Raw genomic sequence first — 17037 nt, 5'->3', positions numbered from 1 at the left:
TCTTCAGACACACCAGAAGAGGGCATCCAATCTCATTACGGATGGTTGTGAGCCACCATGTGGTTGCTGGGATTTGAACTCAGGACCTCTGGAAGAGCAGTCAGTGCTCTTAACTGCTGAGCCATCTCTCCAGCCCCTAAAAGTTTTTTTTTTTTAATTTATTATATGTAAGTACACTGTAGCTGTCTTTAGACACCCCATAAGAGGGCATCAGATCTCATTACAGATGGTTGTGAGCCACCATGTGGTTGCTGGGATTTGAACTCACGGCCTCCGGAAGAGAAGTCAGTGCTCTTAACCAATGAGCCATGTCACCATGTCTTTGTTTTTAAAGACAGGTTTTCTCTGTGTAGAGTTGGCTGTCCTGGAACTAGCTCTGTAAACCAGAGCTGGTCAGAATACATGGAGATCCACCTGCCTTCTGAGTACTGGGATTAAAGGTGCACACCACCATACCTGGTTTGTCTTGTGCTTTTTAAGGACAGCCTCCCATGCCTCCACAGAGAGAGAGAGAGAGAGAAAGAGAGATCGAGAGAGGATAGGACAGAATGAAGATGTCTTCCGAACATCTTGAGTTTTACAATAACAAAACAAACCTTGTCTGCACTGTGTTTATCTCACTTGCCTTGGGCAAGCCAGAACTTGACACTCAGGGGGCCTGTCCTCATCGTGCGCTGGGGATAATGACTAAGGAGCGGAAGTTAAGATGGCTTTCTACGAAGGTCACCCAGGCCTAGGGTGCTGGCCTCATGGGATTTCAAGGGTTATCAAGTCAAAATGTACCCTGCTCTGTAAAGCTCAAACTGTAGGCTAAATATGTTTACATGTACATATGAATGTGTGTATATGCACACATTTAGTGTCTAGGGATGGATTTACACCAAACAGTTGCTTGCCAGAAGTTCCCTGTCCAGCTAGGCGTGCTGGGTTGGATGCTGCAGCCCCTCCAGGGGCCCTCGCACACTTGCTAAGGATCGACCGGAGGTCCACAGATAGTGCTCAAAGGTTGGAGTGGCTCAGTACACCGTTGTCACAGGGCAGTGACCCTCAGCCACCCACAGCTGTGGCACTGAGGGTGGCAAACCTGTTTTCCCAGCCTTCCTCCTTCAATGCTTGGCAGGCCCTGTATTTATTTATGTTTTGATAAAAACAAATGAAGATGTTCTCGCTCTGTCGATGACTGCTCTTGGGGTAAGAGTAGACACCTGGCTCCTCTCTGTCAGGCTCGGCGTAGTGGAGAGCCCTGAGTGGGGCTGGGTTTCCAGCAGGCCGGCTCCTACAAGCCACACTTCTATCCGTCGTTATCACTGTTGTCTGTGGCTGAGAGACGAGCCTGGGATGCCAGCTAGGGAGATCGTAGCCACCAAATAATTCCTGTGTTATCCTGGGCACCACAGCTCTGAGGTGACTTTAGCAATCCTCAGGGAGAAATGGGGAAACTGAGGCCTAGGGTGGTGAGGGGTCATGTCAAAGCTTGATTCAGGGTAGAACTGCGATTTGGCCAAAGGCTAATCATACGGGGGGCTCCACCCAGGATACACTCCAGTTTTCAAACCAGACACACTCTGGTTAACTTGAATAAAACGTGTGTGTGTGTGTGTGTGTGTATGTGTGTGTGTGTGTTTGAGACAGGGTCTCACTCTGTGGCTGCCCTGCAACTCACTGAGATCTGCTGGGATTAAAGACAGGTGGCACCAAGACTAACAAGTTTTTATTTTATAAGGCTCACTGGGAGACACAGACCATAGGCTGCGATAGCTAGCTCTGCTTTTCTCAGGCTACTGAAGAGTAAGGCCTGGGGTAAGAGAAGCCCAGAGAGAGGATGAGCTGGGGGAGGAAAGGGAGAGGGAGAGCGGAGGTGAAGGAGGAGGAGGGAAAATGGGAGAGGGTTAGAAGGAGAGGTAGAGGTAGGGAAGGGGGAGGGGGGAGCGAGGATGACAACGCCAGAAGAAAGGGTAGCTAATAACTGTAACAAAGTTGCAGGGTGGTACTGTCTGAGGAACTCTCACGTGCCACCTGCTCTGCGGGTAGGGGGTGGGTGCTGAGATGAAGTCTGTTGTAGGGCTCTGCTCTCTAGACATAATGTCACCCTCTCTATCTTGAGTCAAAGCAGCTGCTGTAACCATCTCGGACCTTACAGGGTAGAGCCTAGAACATTCCCTCACAGAGGTGAGCGAGGGTTGTAAGACTTTCATCTGAGATGCCAGCCACTCATCCCTCCTGTCCTCTTCCCACCATTGCTGGGAATGCTGCCCAGGCAGGTGTTGTCTTGAGGATGCTGGAGTACAGAGGAGGGCAAAGGTTGACTTTCCTGAGGTGCCACTCATGCCTGGGTGGGTGGGCTTTTGGGTTATACAGCTCCTGAAAAACAAGCCCAGAGAGAATGACAGTTAAAAATAAGAGGAAGGGCTGGGGGGGGGGTGTCTTAGTCAGTACAGTGCTTACTTTACGGATCAGCAATGGTTTGTATATTCTTGGCCTAGGGAGTGGCACTATTAGGAGGTGTGGCCTTGTTGGAATAGACGTGTCACTGTGGGAGTGGGCTTTAATACCCTCGCCCTAGCTGTCTGGAAGTCAGTCTTCTCCTAGCAGCCTTCAGATGAAGATGTACAACTCTCAGCTCCTCCTGCACCATGCCTGCCTGGATGCTGCTATGCTCCCGCCTTGATGATACTGGACTGAATCTGTAAACCAGCTGTAAGTAAATGTTGTTATAAGTGTTGCCTTGGTCACGGTGTCTGTTCAGAATAGTAAAACCCTAACTAAGGAGTGGGGCATTGCTGTGTTAGGCCTGACCATGCTTTTGTTTGGAAGAATGTGGACTTTGGATTTGGAAAGCAGAGGAAGGCTTTAAGTGGAGCCGAGTGGGCTATCCTAGTAGGAATATGGAAGACTTTGTTACTGAGAGTGATTTGAACTGTGCTAACCTGGCCCAAGAGGTTTCCGTGGAGAAATTCAATATGTGGCCTAGTGACTTGTAACTGCCTTTTGCCCTTGCCTGAAGGGTCTAGCTGAGGCTAAGATAAAGAGATTTATACTAATGGCATTGACAAAGGAAGTCTCAAAAAAGCCCAGCAGAGACTTTGTTTTCGGGTTAAATCTCATGAAGAACATTTTGAACAAGCATAGCAAGCTTAGAAAGGAAAAATATAAAATATATGGTTCAAGTATTAAAGGGGCACCAGGAAATGAAATGGAACTGAATCACGCGTTTAAGGATATTAAACTGAATTAAGGGAGTGGTGACTTTGCAGCAAGATCCCACTCAGCTAAATTTAGGTTCAGGTATGGTAGTACAAGCTTTTAATCCCAGGAGGCAAAGGCAAGCAGATCTCTGAGTTCAAGTTCAAGGTCAGCCTGGGACAGAGCAGGTTCCAGGTGAAGAAAAACTTAAATCCAGGTGTGGGAGTATATACCTTTAATCCCAGTATCCAGGAGACAGCGCCATGCAGACCTCTGAGTTCAAGGTCAATCTACAGAGCAAGTTCCAGAAGCTTGGCTAAGCTTAGGCAATGAGGGAGTTGGAAAACAGAAAGCTGGTAATAGAATGGGTGGGTGTGGGGGGTTAAGGGGCTTGTTCTAACCCCAGCAAGCAGCAGCTTTGGCCATGTGGCTCTGGCTTTAGAGTCAAGAATAGAAGGGACTACTGGGACAATTGACACTGGTTAGCTGGAGCTAAGTTAGCAGTGATTAAGAAGAGACCAACATCACTGAGGTGAAATCTTCTAGGAAATGTTTTCTGAGAGCACAAAGAAGCTGTGTTCCAGATAGACAAGGTTGTACCTCCTGCTGCAGCTGTACTTGGTAATGTGTAAGAGCCACCCACATGGTACTGGCTTTGAAGGCATGAAGGGGTCATGGAGAGCAGCTGAGGCTTGGCACTGTGAGAGGCCAGGGAAGGTCATTCATTGGTGAAGGTGCAGCCTCACCTTGCAGTTGACAGCCTAGGAATGAAGGGGTCATGCAAAGAAGTTAAGGCTTGGTACCATGAAGAGAGCCTATGAGACGCTATTGGTGATACCTAGTTGCAGTTGAAGACCCCAGTGTATTGGAGATGCCAGTTCCATGGGATGACCACCAAGAACAGCAGCAGCAGTGGAGTGGATTCAACCAGAGCCTAGAATGCTACAGAAGGCAGAGCTGGAGATGTGACCCAAGCCCTTCGGAGGAGCCCAGAAGATCATGTGTGGATCCCAGACATTGGAACAAGAAGCTGTAACACTGAAGTAGTGTTGGAGACCCCAGGATGTTGAGATGACAGAGCCGTGTGCTATCTACTGAGGAAAGCTGCTAACAGGGACTGGAACCGGTCCAGGAGAAAGAAGTCTGTTGCCGTCAACAAAGATGAAAAAGGTGCTGGAGATCTGAAGACTGCTTTGACATCGGACATGGAGATTCAGAGTTTGGAGTCTGCCCAGCTGGTTTCCTGTCTTGCTTTGGGGAGTACAGTTAAGTGATTGGATGAATCTCAGAAGAGACTTTGGACTTTGGACTTTTAACGTTGTTGAGACTGCTATAGACTATGGTGACTTTTGAAGTTGGACTAAATGTATTTTTTATTATGCTATGGCTAGGTATGGCCCCAGAAACTCATATGTTTGAACAGGCCTATGGGGGCCAGGGAATGGAATGTGGTATCTGTTCACAGTAGTAAAACCCTAGTTAAGGCAGGATCCCCAGCAGCCATGGAAGGAGCTGGGTGTGGTTGGGCTTGCCTGCCATCCCAGTGCTGGAGAAGCAGCAGAAGGACCTCTGGGGTTCAGCTTATCTCACTGAGGAGAGCTCAGGGTTCAAGGAGAGAGCCTGGGTCAGGTAAGAAGGTGGAGGGCTGCTGACATGGTTCAGTGGGTGAAGGGGCTTTCGGCTAAGCCTGGCCACTTGAGTTTAATCCCTGGGACCTGTATGGTGGAAGAAGAAAAGTGACTTCCTCTTTCATAATGGTGACAGGACATGTATACATGGGGATACACAAACACACCTGTACAGATACACTCAGAGAGACACACAGACACGTGCACTAAGTCAAATATAATAATAAAAAAAATCAGGTGAGTAGAGATGGATTGATATTGACCTCTGACCTCTACAGGCACAGGAACACAGCTACGCATGTGCACAGATACATGCACTAACAGACACACACACATGCACACACACATGCACACACACAAAATATGCACACACATGTACTCACACACACAGACACACAAACACACACGTGTGCATACAAACAAGCACACACGCACACATACAGTCTTGAAAGGGTGATTAGGGTGACTCTCACCTGTAATCCCAGTCTCCAGGAGGCTGAGGCAGGGGGATTGCCATGAGTGAATTCCAGACCATTACTGGAGTACAGACTGAGACACTGCCTCAACCTCCCCCGCTCAAAAAAAAACAACAAAAATAAGCCGAAAAAGAATGTGGAGTTTCCACTGACTTCTCTTCGGTCCCAGCTTCCCTCCAGGGAGGTGCTGGTGAAGGGTCAGCATGGAAGGCAGATTTTATCCTTTCTCATGTCCTGCAGTGACACCTCACCCTTGACCTTCCTCCTGGGAGGAAAGACTCAGGAGGGACAGAGGGAAGGGCAACAGGAAATTAACAGGATCAGAGGTGACTGGGCCATGGGTCAGAGGAATCTCCATCTGCAGGACATAGGGGGTGTCTTACCAGCTTTGAAGGTGTCAGCCAATGAACTCTCTTGCCCCAGCTCACTGAGGGAACCCCAGGCAAGCAGGGTGAGCAGCTAAGCCAGAAACATAGATGTGTTTGTGTCTTTCCACAATACCATACTTTACTGCATAACAATAAATTTACAAGGTCATTTTCAATGGCTCCAACTTACCAAATAGTTCTGATTCCCTTTGATAGGTGGCCCTTGGCAATCACACATTTGTCTATTTGCACCATAATATTTATGTCACAGAACAGCTAAGTGACACAGAGGATGCTGAGTTCAGAGGTCATCTTGAAGTCAGAGCTGACAGGGAAAGACAGGGACCAGCTGTTCAGGTACAGCTGTCAGATGGAGGGCTGGGGACAGTTTGAAGTGGGCTGAGTGTCATGGGCAGGGGACCCTATATTCTAGATGAAACCCAGGGACAGAGGCAGGAGTCTTCCACATGGCAACTTCCTGGGGCAGGCTTACCTGTCACAGTTTGGTTTTCGAGTACCCTTTCTTTTACAGTCCCAGGTGACAGGGTTCCATCTGTGTGATTGACAGGTTCCTATGTCTTGCATTTCCAAGGCAGTTGGATAGGTTCCCAGGTGTCATTATTTATTGGCATAACTTATCGTTCAATTAGTTCCTCCTGGTATGCAGGCCGATGGCAGGTGGCTGTTTGTGGAAATGGGATTATGGACTCATTCTTTCTTGACATTTAAACTCAAAGTGGAGACAACTCAGGTCCAGGCTGTTGCAAGTCATTCAAGAGCGGACCCAGCCTGCAGTAAATACTCAATAGAGAACAGAGAAAGCTGGAGCAGGCCCCTCTCTGCTTTGTAGAGCCCCTCAAAGTAGGGCCCATAGGACCTTCCAGGGGCCCTGAGATAAAAAGGTTCTGAAGTCAAAAGGCAGGTACAGGAGTGCACGCCTGTGATCCCAGCACTTGAGCTGCTGAACCGGAAGAACTTGAGTGGAAGGTCTTAGGCTCCATAGCAAAACCCCAACTCAACAAAACCCAGAGCAGCAATAAAGGCATCATGGCCAGAGAGGACATGCACATAGGGGGAAGTTCTCCATCTGAGGGGCTGGGGGACGGCTGAAGCGCTTGCCACTCAAGCAGGAGGACTACAGTTGTATGTGTTCAGAACTCATATTACACCAGGTGGGTGTGGCACACACACACACACACACTATAAACATATAGTTATTATCATACATACATAATATTTAATTATAATATATGTAATAAAAATTTTAGTAGCTGAAGGCCCAGTTCTCCAGCCTTCCTGGGCTCCAGCGTCCCCAGTGATCTCCAGATCATGACATGCATAGGAAGGAACCTAGCAGGGTTAGGAGACAGAGCTGTGCATGGTGTCGCCTTTAACACCAGAAACTGGTAGGAAGAAGCAGAAGGAATCTGTGAATTCCAGGCCAGCCAGGGTTAAAATGACATGCTATCTCAAAAAAAGAAAGAAAATAAAAGGAAAAAAGAGAAAGAAAAGACAGCTCTGCTCCTTGTTCCTCTGCCACAGGCCCTTTGCACTGGCTGACAGCACTCATTTGTTTCTTGACTCTCAGGAAGGCTCTGTTCTCTGGGCGTGCTCAGACCTCAGGACCTGGTTAATTCTGTCTGAGTACCTTCCTACATATTCTTCCTTTTAAAAAATTTTTTGTTTTCTTTCTCTTTTCCTTCTTTCCTTTTTTAAATTTTTATTTATTTATCTTTTTGAGTTAGGGTTTTAGAGAATTACAAATAACTGAACAGGAGGCCATTGATCTCTCAGATCTGATCTATAAGGACTAAAAGATATTTTAGCTCAAGGGACAAATTATACCAGGTAGAAGCTTAGATCTATAGAAAGGATTAAGAATGCTGGAAATGCTCTAAGTGGGTGAACGTAAGGGATGTGCTTTTTGTTGTTGTTTTGAGACAGGGTTTCTCTGTGTAGCCCTGGCTGTCCTAGAACTCATTCTGTAGACCAGGCTGGCCTCGAACTCAGATATCTTCCTGCCTCTGCCTCTGGAATCAACGGTATATGCCTCCACTGTGCTCCTGCACATTCTAACCCTTCCCCAATGCCGTCCATCTGGTCTTAAACAACTGATCACTGCCCAGCTTTCTTACCAAAGCAAAAGCTGTCTCCGGGGCCCATGTGGGATACTACGTGGACATATTCAAGAGATCAATTTTGAATCAGCAGCTGGAAAAAATTAATTACTGAGAAAAAACACACACGAGCATTTTAAAGCTCTTGCTATTTTTCAAGAGTGCCTTCCAGGAAGGCAGCGTCAGGAGACACACCCACCGGGCCTCCAGGACTGTCTGTGTACACTGTTACTGTAAATTTCACACTTCAGCGAAGGCCTCAATCGCCTGACCCGGCAACAGCCGGAGTCAGAGCAGAGTCAGCAGCAAAGGCGCTGAGTCAAGCTGGCCTGAGGTGCCAGCTTAGTCTTACTACGGAGGGGACCGTGCCCCAAGAAGGAGCCACTCAGTGGAGCGCTGGCATGGGGAGGTCCTCAAAGGAGAACAGAGGCAGAAAAAGGCTGTGGAGTTCAGATGATAACATGAGGGAGAGGCTGCTGGAGGCCAAAATGCTGCTCTAGCCCCCCCTTCACCTCTACACCAAAGTAATCAGATGGTAAGAGACTGTCCACCTCCGAGTGGCTGACTCCTTTCCTTGCAGACACTGAAGGCCCAAGTTGCTGTACCAGGATATCCCTCTCTAGAAGGACTATCCCGTTCAGTAAAGAGCTTGCATCTGACTGACTAAAATCAGAGGCTCTGGATCTGTGAACTTGGTGGCAGATGAGTCTCCGATCAATGCCAACTGTGACCAGCTCCCAACTGCAGAAAGAAAGTTGGAGATGAACCTGAAGAAACAGGCTTGGGCCCTGACTCCAGACACGGAGGGGTTGCATGTGTGCAGCTTCAAACCGTGGTCTTTATAGTACTGCACGTCCCACGCACGCGCATTGGGCTGTAGCCGCCTCTGGGTGGGAACTCCTCGGGAGGCTATTCTTGCTGGTAGCCCATGCTCTGAGGCCCAAGACAACAAGGCAGGGGCTGTGGATCCGCTCTAAGCTAGTCTGAGAAGTGGCTTCTCTCTCTCAAACTGAAGCCTACACAGATGTAAAGGGAAGAACCTAGATCCCGGGGGTGGAAGACGGGTCAAGGTGACCGCAAAGCATGTTGGGTACTCTGTGGCTAGTTTTGGAGTTATGCTCTGATGAAAACTTTATTCCCTCCACAGAGGACAAAAAGAGTGCAGGACAGAAAGGGGGTTCCAGAGTGGGAAGGTCTTCTGGGGGCCTGCCCATCGGGCATTCTCACCCTTTGGCTCCAGTCCTGAGTCATGCTTCCCTCTTCACCTAAGCACTGAGCCAGCCACTGTCAGGTCCCGAGCAGGCAGTGTCCACATTCCCCGGGGGGGTGAAAGGCCCTTTCACTGCCTTCTGGCACCTACCAATCTACGTAGGGCACGGACCCAACTCCTTTCAAAGAGAAGGTGTTTCCAGTGTGTGTGCTGAAAACTCACCCTGCCAGACAAACACACCCACAAAACAGTTTTTAAAAACTAATAAAACTTTTATTTAGAAGCAATTTCGGGCTTGCCGAAGAGTCAGTCACCCAGCACACACAGAGAAATCTCCGGGCTGCCGTGAGGGCTTCCGTTTCACACGCACTGCGGTCTTCCATGAGCTCGGCAAGCTGGCTGCTCTGGATGACAGGCGGAGCTCACACTCTCCTCCTTCCGGCTCCATCTTGGTGTTTTATGTGCTAAGAGTTTTACTAGTGAGTAATAGCATGTGTCTATTAGGTTGGAACCATCTAGAAGAATATAAATGTCCTTCCCTCAGGTCCCTCCCGCTCCTGGCTTCATCCCACCCCGCCCCATCCCTGGACATCACCAAACCTTTTGAGACACCCCTTGCACCAGGAGACTGCTGGGGACTTCCTTAAGACCTACAAGGTGTAATTGAGGCGCCTCAGGAATCCTGTGGCTGTCTGAAGGGTTCATGAGGCACCTTGAAGTTTTCCCTGAGGTTTTGTCTCCTCCTCCTCTTCCTCCCCCTCTTCCCTTTCTCCCTCTTTTCCCTCCTCCCCTCTCTCTTCCTCTTCCTCCTCTTCTTGAGAGAGTCTCTTGTAGCGCTGGCTTCCAGTTACTAATCCTTATCTCTTCTACTCCAGAGTGCTGAGAGAGGAGGCCTGCGCCACCACACCAGCTAGTTTTCTGTTACATTTATTTTTATTTGTGTATGTGTGTGTATTTGTGTGTGTGTGAGCATACATGTGCACACACCACCCACCACCTGAGTATCGCTGAATTCAAAGTTCAGAGACAGCATCGGATCCCCTTAGGTTGGAAGAGGCAGCTGGTACTTCTGGCATTCTGTCTGGAGAGCTCCTCAGCCAATCATAAGCCCTCACACTCAGAGCATGAGCCACCAGCAAAAGGTCCTCTAAGTTATACATCCAGAGGATGTCAAGGCCCAGGGCATTAACGTACAGACCTGCGAAGCCACCAGTGAAGGCAATGGTGTGGGTAAGCTTTCTGCCACCAGTGAGGAAGTGACCTCCAGCGCCCAAGAGTGTTTCTAACTTCCTCCAGGCCCAGCAGCTTTTTAATACCACATGCTGTTTTATTCAGAGGCACACAGACAATTTTCTTTCTTCTTTTTCTTCCTTCCTTACTTGTGCATTTGAGACAGGCTTTCTCTGTGTAGCCCTAGCTGTCCTGAAACTCACTCTGTAGACCAGGCTAGCCTCGAACTCTTAGAAATCTGCCTGCCTCTGCCTCAGAGTGTTTGTTCACCCCCAGTCTTATATTGCTTACTAATCATGAGCTCAGCCTGGCAAGATGTGGGAGGTGTCATATCCCTCATTTATCACAGCAAACCCTGGCTCGTGAGGAGAGCAGGCGAAGGGTCATAAACCACTGAGCAGGCAGCGGAACTGAATGTTGAGAGGACATTTTAAAAGATGGATGACCTAGGAGTCTGTTTAGTGAAGGAGTATAGTGGTCTTGGGCTGCCACTATTGGCGACATTAGCTATCCTGTACTCGCCCGGGCAGTGAATATGAAAAACTCAAAATGAGAGCCAGGTGGCAGTGGCGCAGGCCTTCAAGCCCAGCACTTGGGAGGCAGAGGCAGGAGGATCTCTGAGTCTGAGGCCAGCCTGGTCTACAAGAGTGAATTCCAGGACAAGCCGGGGCCACACAGAGAAATCCTGTTTGGAAAAAAAAATCACAAAAGAAAAAGGAAAACAAACAAACAAGCAAACAAACAAACAAAATGAGATGCTTATCTAGCCTTCACTGTCGGCCAACTCCTCACATATCCCTCGTGCAGGCACCTCGTTCCCCCCCCATCTATCTGCTCAGCCTTTTGGAACTCAGTATCCGGAGGTTTTCACAGGAGCATGTAGGGATCGGAGACACTGGAGGCACTGGGGTGGCTGTCTGTGCCCTCTTAGGATCTCAGATGAGGGAGGGAATGGGTACCTCGGAGCCACTTGTGCTGGAGTCTCTCTCTCTCTCTCTCTCTCTCTCTCTCTCTCTCTCTCTCTCTCTCTCTCTCTCTGTGTGTGTGTGTGTGTGCGCGCGTGCACAATGCAGATTAGTGGAGAAAGGGAACCAGGTGAGAAAAGCTCCACTGGGCACATTCATTTCCCACACTCCGGCAGGAAGTGGCAATACTTGCATTCTCTGCAAAGGGAAAGGGAAAAGGGAAGGGGATTTTGGGGTGACGTAACTCCTCTGCCAGTCTTCTGTGGGCTTTTCAGAGCTCTGTGCCAAGGCAGCTCTGCCCCTACCTGGACCTGCCTGTGCTTCCTCCCCAGCCCAGTGAGTCGGTGAGGCAGTAGCGCCCCAGGCTCCACCACACCCAGCCCACTGCCCGGAACCGCGCCTCCCAGCACCTAAGCTACCTGGCACATTCACCTTCTCCAAAGCCTTGTTTGCCTTGCTTTGGCATAACCTCAATAGATGGCTTTCAGCACCCGCTGGACAGAATTAATCACTTTCTCCTCTACGTAAGCGTACACACACACACACACACACCAAAACAAAGAACATTTTACTATGGAAACACTTTTATTTTCTTTCTTTCTTTTTTGTTCACAATTTCTAATTGTGCGCATGCATGTGTGTTGGGAGAGGGGCACACGCCACAGCTCAGATGTGATGTGGAGGTCAGAGCACAATCTGTGGGAGTTGGCTTCTCCACTTTGTGGGTCCCCGAGATCGAACCCTGCAAGTGAATTTAATCTTTGAGCCATCTTCTGTGAGCCGTGTGTGTGTGTGTGTGTATTCACACGTGTGTGCTGATACCAGTGAAAGTCCTTGTCTTAAGCAGCAAGTGCTCTTAGCCACTGATCCATCTCTCAGCCATTACCACTACCCTCCCCTCTTATTTTTGGTTTGAGACAGGGTTTCTCTGTGTAGCTCTGGCTGTCCTGGAACTCACTCTGTAGATCAGGCTGGCCTCGAACTCAGAAATCTGCCTGTCTCTGCCTCCCAAGTGCTGGGATTAAAGGCATGCACCATCACTGCCCTGCTTCTGCTAGGATAAAAGGCGGGCTGTGCAGTCGCCATCTATCCCATCCCCTGCCTTTTTTTTTTTTTCTTTAAAGACTGGATCTCTATCGCTGTAATAACGCTGTATAACGCAGGCTGGTATTAAACTCGTAGTGAACCTCCTGTCTCAGCCTTCCAAGTGCTGAGATTACACGCGTGCACTTTTAAGAATTTAAAGTAAGTTCTGCGGCTGCAGGGATCCAGATTCCCCGGCTCGGGCTGTTACAGGGAGACACAGAGCCAGGCACAAGCAGAGAGAGTGGACTCTTCTTGAATGTAAAGTGCGACAGAAATAATGACCCGCCCCAAGGCGGCCACCTTCCCGACGAGGACACAGAGGCCCAAGCCCATCGGGGCAGCCGGCGTGGCACCCCCGGATAGTGCTCAGCCCGGGTCCGTAAGCCAGTGTCCTGCCATTCCGCGACTGTTTCGTAGGTGGCCCGCGGGCCGCTCGGGTTGTCTCCTCCACCTCCAGCTTCCTCCTCGCCCCGGGAAAGTTGCGGTGACTTACTTTCGGCTTCACGGGTGCTGTGGCGGGTGTCACGGGACGCACCTGCGTGGGGGCGCGGGGCGGGGCGGGGCGCGCACCTCGACGGGGCGGGGCGGCCGTGCTCCCGCCTTCCTCCCGCCCTCCGGCGACCCGGATTAGCCACCTGGGAGCCCGCGCCCCGCGGCCTTGCCGCCACACTTTCCTGGGAGCGGCGGCCACGGCGGCACCATGAAGAAGTCCTACTCAGGTGGGCGCCGCGCCCGGCGTGGGGAGGGTCGGCGACGGGGACCTGAGCGAATCACCAGAGCGCTGGTGGCCGGAGTGGGCGAGACCACCAGGGAACCAAGCGGGTCCGGTAGCCCAGACCTCGCCGGGCATTGTACCCCCAGGGCAGTCTAGAGCCCCCTTCACAGATGGGGAGCGTGGGGACGCTCCACATCGGGGCTCTGCCGTCCCCCCCATACTTGGCTTTCCCTGTGCTCAGACCTGGGTCGCCAGGGCCTGGAGGAGGCGGATATTCAAGGCTTGTCCTTGACGCGGTAGAGTTTCTTTTAATTTTACTTAGGGTCCCCTTTCGCTGTCCCCCGCAGAACTAGCTCACTCTAGAGTGTGAGGGGCTGCTCTGAAGGCATCCTTCTTGCCCTGTCGGTGGAATGTTTGACTTACAGGTGGTGTTTGATGTGCAGTCTGGGTGGGTGGGGTCGGGTGGAGGGGTCTTTGCCCTAGTCTGAGTGCCTGGTGGACCAGGCCCCAGCATCTTTTTGGGGGAGAGGGGGGTGGGCGGTATCTCCATTTAGTCATTTGTTCAGTGGGGCACTGGAAGATCTCCAAACAGGACCACCCAGGAGGTCTAGGCCAGTTATTTGGGTCTCAGGTGCCACAAGTACCCTAGCGTGCCAACTTCACACTGACGGGTAGAGTGTCGTGTATGTGGGGTGTCCACTGGGCTCTCCAGGGGTTCTACACTGATCCTTCCTAAGCATGCTCCTCTGTTACTCTGGGCCCCCATTCCACATATAGCCCAACTGAGGTTGAGCGCAAGCTAAGTCAACCCTCCAGGCCAGACCTATCCTCTGCTCCCCCTAACTTCACAAACCCTCTCTTCAGGTTCCTCTCCTAATCTATTTGGACAGGAAGCTCTCTGTCAGGAACCTGTGAATTCATTTAAGATAAAAACTCTGAATCAGGAGACTGAGTTAGAGTTGAAGAGGTCATTTGGGCCATTCTCCTGCCTCGAGGTCATGTTCTGTTTCCTCTTGCTTTTCATATTCAGGAACCAAAAATGACTTTACTTCATCTTAAAGAGAGTCATTTAGCTTCCCCCTAAAAAAAAATAGCCTTCCCCGGCAGTAGCTCTAAGTTGCTAACTTGGCTGCTGGCCCCCAGTCACTGGCGTTTTTCAGCAGAACTTGTTGATGGTCAGGATGGTGGGGGAGGAGGGGGGCTTCCAGGTGGTACGTGCTCAGGTTTGGCACTGGGCCCTTCTCCCTCCCCAGCATGCTCCAGATGTTTGGAATGGTTGTGGACATCGGGGCCGTTTCCCGGCCTCTCCGGCTGGCCTGGGGGTGTCGGCCAAGGGCTGTGCTTCCTTGTCCTTGGTCCTTCACACTTCCTGACTGGTAGATTGGGACACTGAGGTAGCCAGGCCCTCTCAGCTCACAGGTGCCAGGCTTACTGCACAAACCCCAGACTCCACTGCCCAAGTCTAGATGGGGGTGTGTGTGTCTGAGCCTGAAGCTTCTTGGAGATGGCAGGGGTAGGACCATTGCTCGCTCCACTGTCTCTCCTGTACCCACCCAATCTCGACCGGGTAAAATTTTGTAAAAAGATGAAACTTTCTGTGATAGGTCCTGTGGAAGTCCGGCCTACAGCCCCTGTAAAACCAAGCTCCTCAGTTCCCTGTGTTTACCTAAAGGGGTAGGGCCCTTGGAAGATGGGCCAAAGGGAGGGCCTGGACCATATCCAGTTTGTTCCCTCCCTGGCAGTATGCCAAGGGGTGCTGGGTCTGCAGTTGTATGGGGTGGTAGGGGTGTAACTCCATGCCGGTTTCCTCTGGGTTTCCTGTGCTAGCCCCGTTCTGAGTAGGGCTACTTGCTGAAGTTAGATTGTCCCTAAGCCCCCATCGCCACCAGGAACTCAGCAAAGTAGTAAAGAATGTAAAAAAATCTCTACAGTATCTGCAAACCCAGGGACAACCAGAGAGGTTTGTGCTTTTCCCGTAGACTGAGTGAGAATATGGCTTTAGACGTTATTTATGAACCTGAAATACACAGAATGGCTGCTGTGGTCAGAGACCCGCCATGAGTAGTCTTGGGCTTCTAAGACGGCAGCTAAGAAGTCTGTCTGGAGTGACCCAGGAGTGTGGTTTATGTGCAGTCACCGAGGATGCTTTCTGAGGTGGGCACCCATAGTCTGGCCAGAGGCCGCAAAAGCAGTGATGGACATGCTCTTAGCTTGCAGGAGCTTGCCTTGTCTTTGAGGCTAGATACGGGTGAGACACCAGCTCATCACCAGCCCTGTCTCCTCTGAAGCGAGACAGTCTCCAAGTGCTCTGGACACTCAGGAGGAGGAGCTTGGGGCTTTGGGGGTACTGAGATTGAGCCTGACTTCTGGGAATAAGGGATCTGGTGTAGTGGAAAATAAAATGGGTCTTGCCAGGTTGGGAAGTCACAGGACACCAGGGGCTTTTGGGGGACCCTCTGGCAGGTTTAATATAGCCCTGGTTCTTCCTGAACACATCTTCCCCTTTGTGTCAGTGGATAGCTAGAGCTGTGTGGCTCAGTGGTTAGGGGAAGGAGCTTTGAGCTGTGAAGCTCTTGGGATTAAGTCCCAAGCTACTGTGGGGTACTGGGGTTCTTCACCCCACACATGTCATTGTTAAACATGGATGGTGCTTGGCTGTGACTGTGAGTTTCTACAGGAACAGGTTCAGAGGTATCTATTCTAACTCTCTAGCCGCTATCCTGGGAATTATTGCTCTGGGCCATAGGAGGGACCAGGAGGTTGTGTGTTACCTATTGCAGGGCCCAGGCCTTCCCTCGACTCCCCTCGACGCCCATGGTTTGGGGGTCCCTTTGTGCTGGAGCTAGCTGCAGACTATTCCTGTTGTTTTCTGAGGTCCTGAACTCAGCTTCTCACACGATATGAATCTCCTGGAATTCCTCTTCAGTGCCTTTGGCTTTCTTGGACATCTTCAGCAGCAGAAGCTGGGGAGACTCAGCTGTGTGCCACCAGAACTGGACAAGCATATCTCTGTGTGCATTTTGGAATTATCTTGGGATTCCTGTGGCTTTCAGGAGACTCTCAAAGCGGGTGGCTAGCTTTGCCAGCATTATTCTGGGCAGGGATTCAGACCTAGGACATCCACAGGATGAGGGTTTTAGCCCTACCCAGCACTCGAGGGGGCTTGGGAAGGGTGAGGGGTGCACCCTCTGAGGGTCACTTCTGAGTAAGCAACCCACAAGCTGGTCAGCATGGGTGACGAAAGGCTTCTTTCTCCACTGGTCCCGCCACAGCTCAGTGTCTGCTCTACCCACCTCTTGACTCCTCATGGTCAAGCCTGTTTGCTCTGGTGTATCTAAGGGATAGTGCTGGAGAGGAAGAAGCCTTCTCAAGCAGCTAGTCTATGGCTATGTCCCATCCTTGCCTGGATCCTGAGGCCCCTAGTCCCAAGAGAGCTGACTGAGCACAAGTCAGGAGCCAGCCCGGACCATTGGGGAGGTGAGAAGGCAAGTTCAGACACGGGCAGCCCTCTTCCCTGCCTGCCCCTGCCTCCTTCTCCAGCTTCCCACCCTGCAGCTTCTACCAGCATAGAGTTGAGTAAAATGTACCAGATAGAGTATGAGAGAGCCCACCCTCTCTCTACCTGTTGGACCTGCTTACACCAGGATGGGTGCAGAGAGGACAGAGTTGTCATTTAGCAGCAGCTGGCTTAGTCAGACAGTGGGCTGTCCATGTGCCTGAAGGCCTCATCTGGATGTCTAAACAAGACCATGGAAGGTGCGCTCCCCACCTGAACTCTCTGTGCCCTTCTCAGATTGTCCTGTCTGTCCCAGGCTGCCTGAGGCTCCACCACCTGCGCTGAACCTGGAGGCGGCCGGGCTTCCGCATGTTTGTCCGTGGGCAGTGTTGCGTGGGCTCTGCAATTTGCTAAAGATGTTTTTGATAAGAAAGATCTAGCACAGACCAGAACAGAGCCAGGCCCCGGGGTACATGCTGAGTGCATCTCTGGGCTCCAGGGATGTCAAGGGCTCTACAGAGAGACCCTGGGCTCAAAGAGTATGTATGTTTGGGTTGAGAAAG

General features: G+C 50.8%; 1 protein-coding gene across 1 annotated transcript in view; it reads left to right on the top strand.

The window, feature by feature from the left end:
• The first annotated feature begins 12911 nt into the window (after window positions 1–12911).
• The window catches only part of Septin9 (septin 9), a 163213-nt gene continuing 159087 nt past the window's right edge, over window positions 12912–17037 (top strand). Inside the window, exon 1 of the mRNA XM_028752750.1 lies at window positions 12912–12982. Coding sequence (XP_028608583.1) covers window positions 12964–12982 — 19 coding nt within the window. The 5' untranslated portion in view covers window positions 12912–12963. The remainder of the gene's footprint in view (window positions 12983–17037) is intronic.

This window comes from Grammomys surdaster, unplaced genomic scaffold, assembly GCF_004785775.1.
Source record: "Grammomys surdaster isolate TR1022 unplaced genomic scaffold, NIH_TR_1.0 125940, whole genome shotgun sequence".
Lineage (NCBI taxonomy): Eukaryota > Metazoa > Chordata > Mammalia > Rodentia > Muridae > Grammomys > Grammomys surdaster.
The sequence above is the reverse complement of the archived record's forward strand: the minus strand, read 5'-3'. Positions and strand labels throughout refer to the sequence as shown.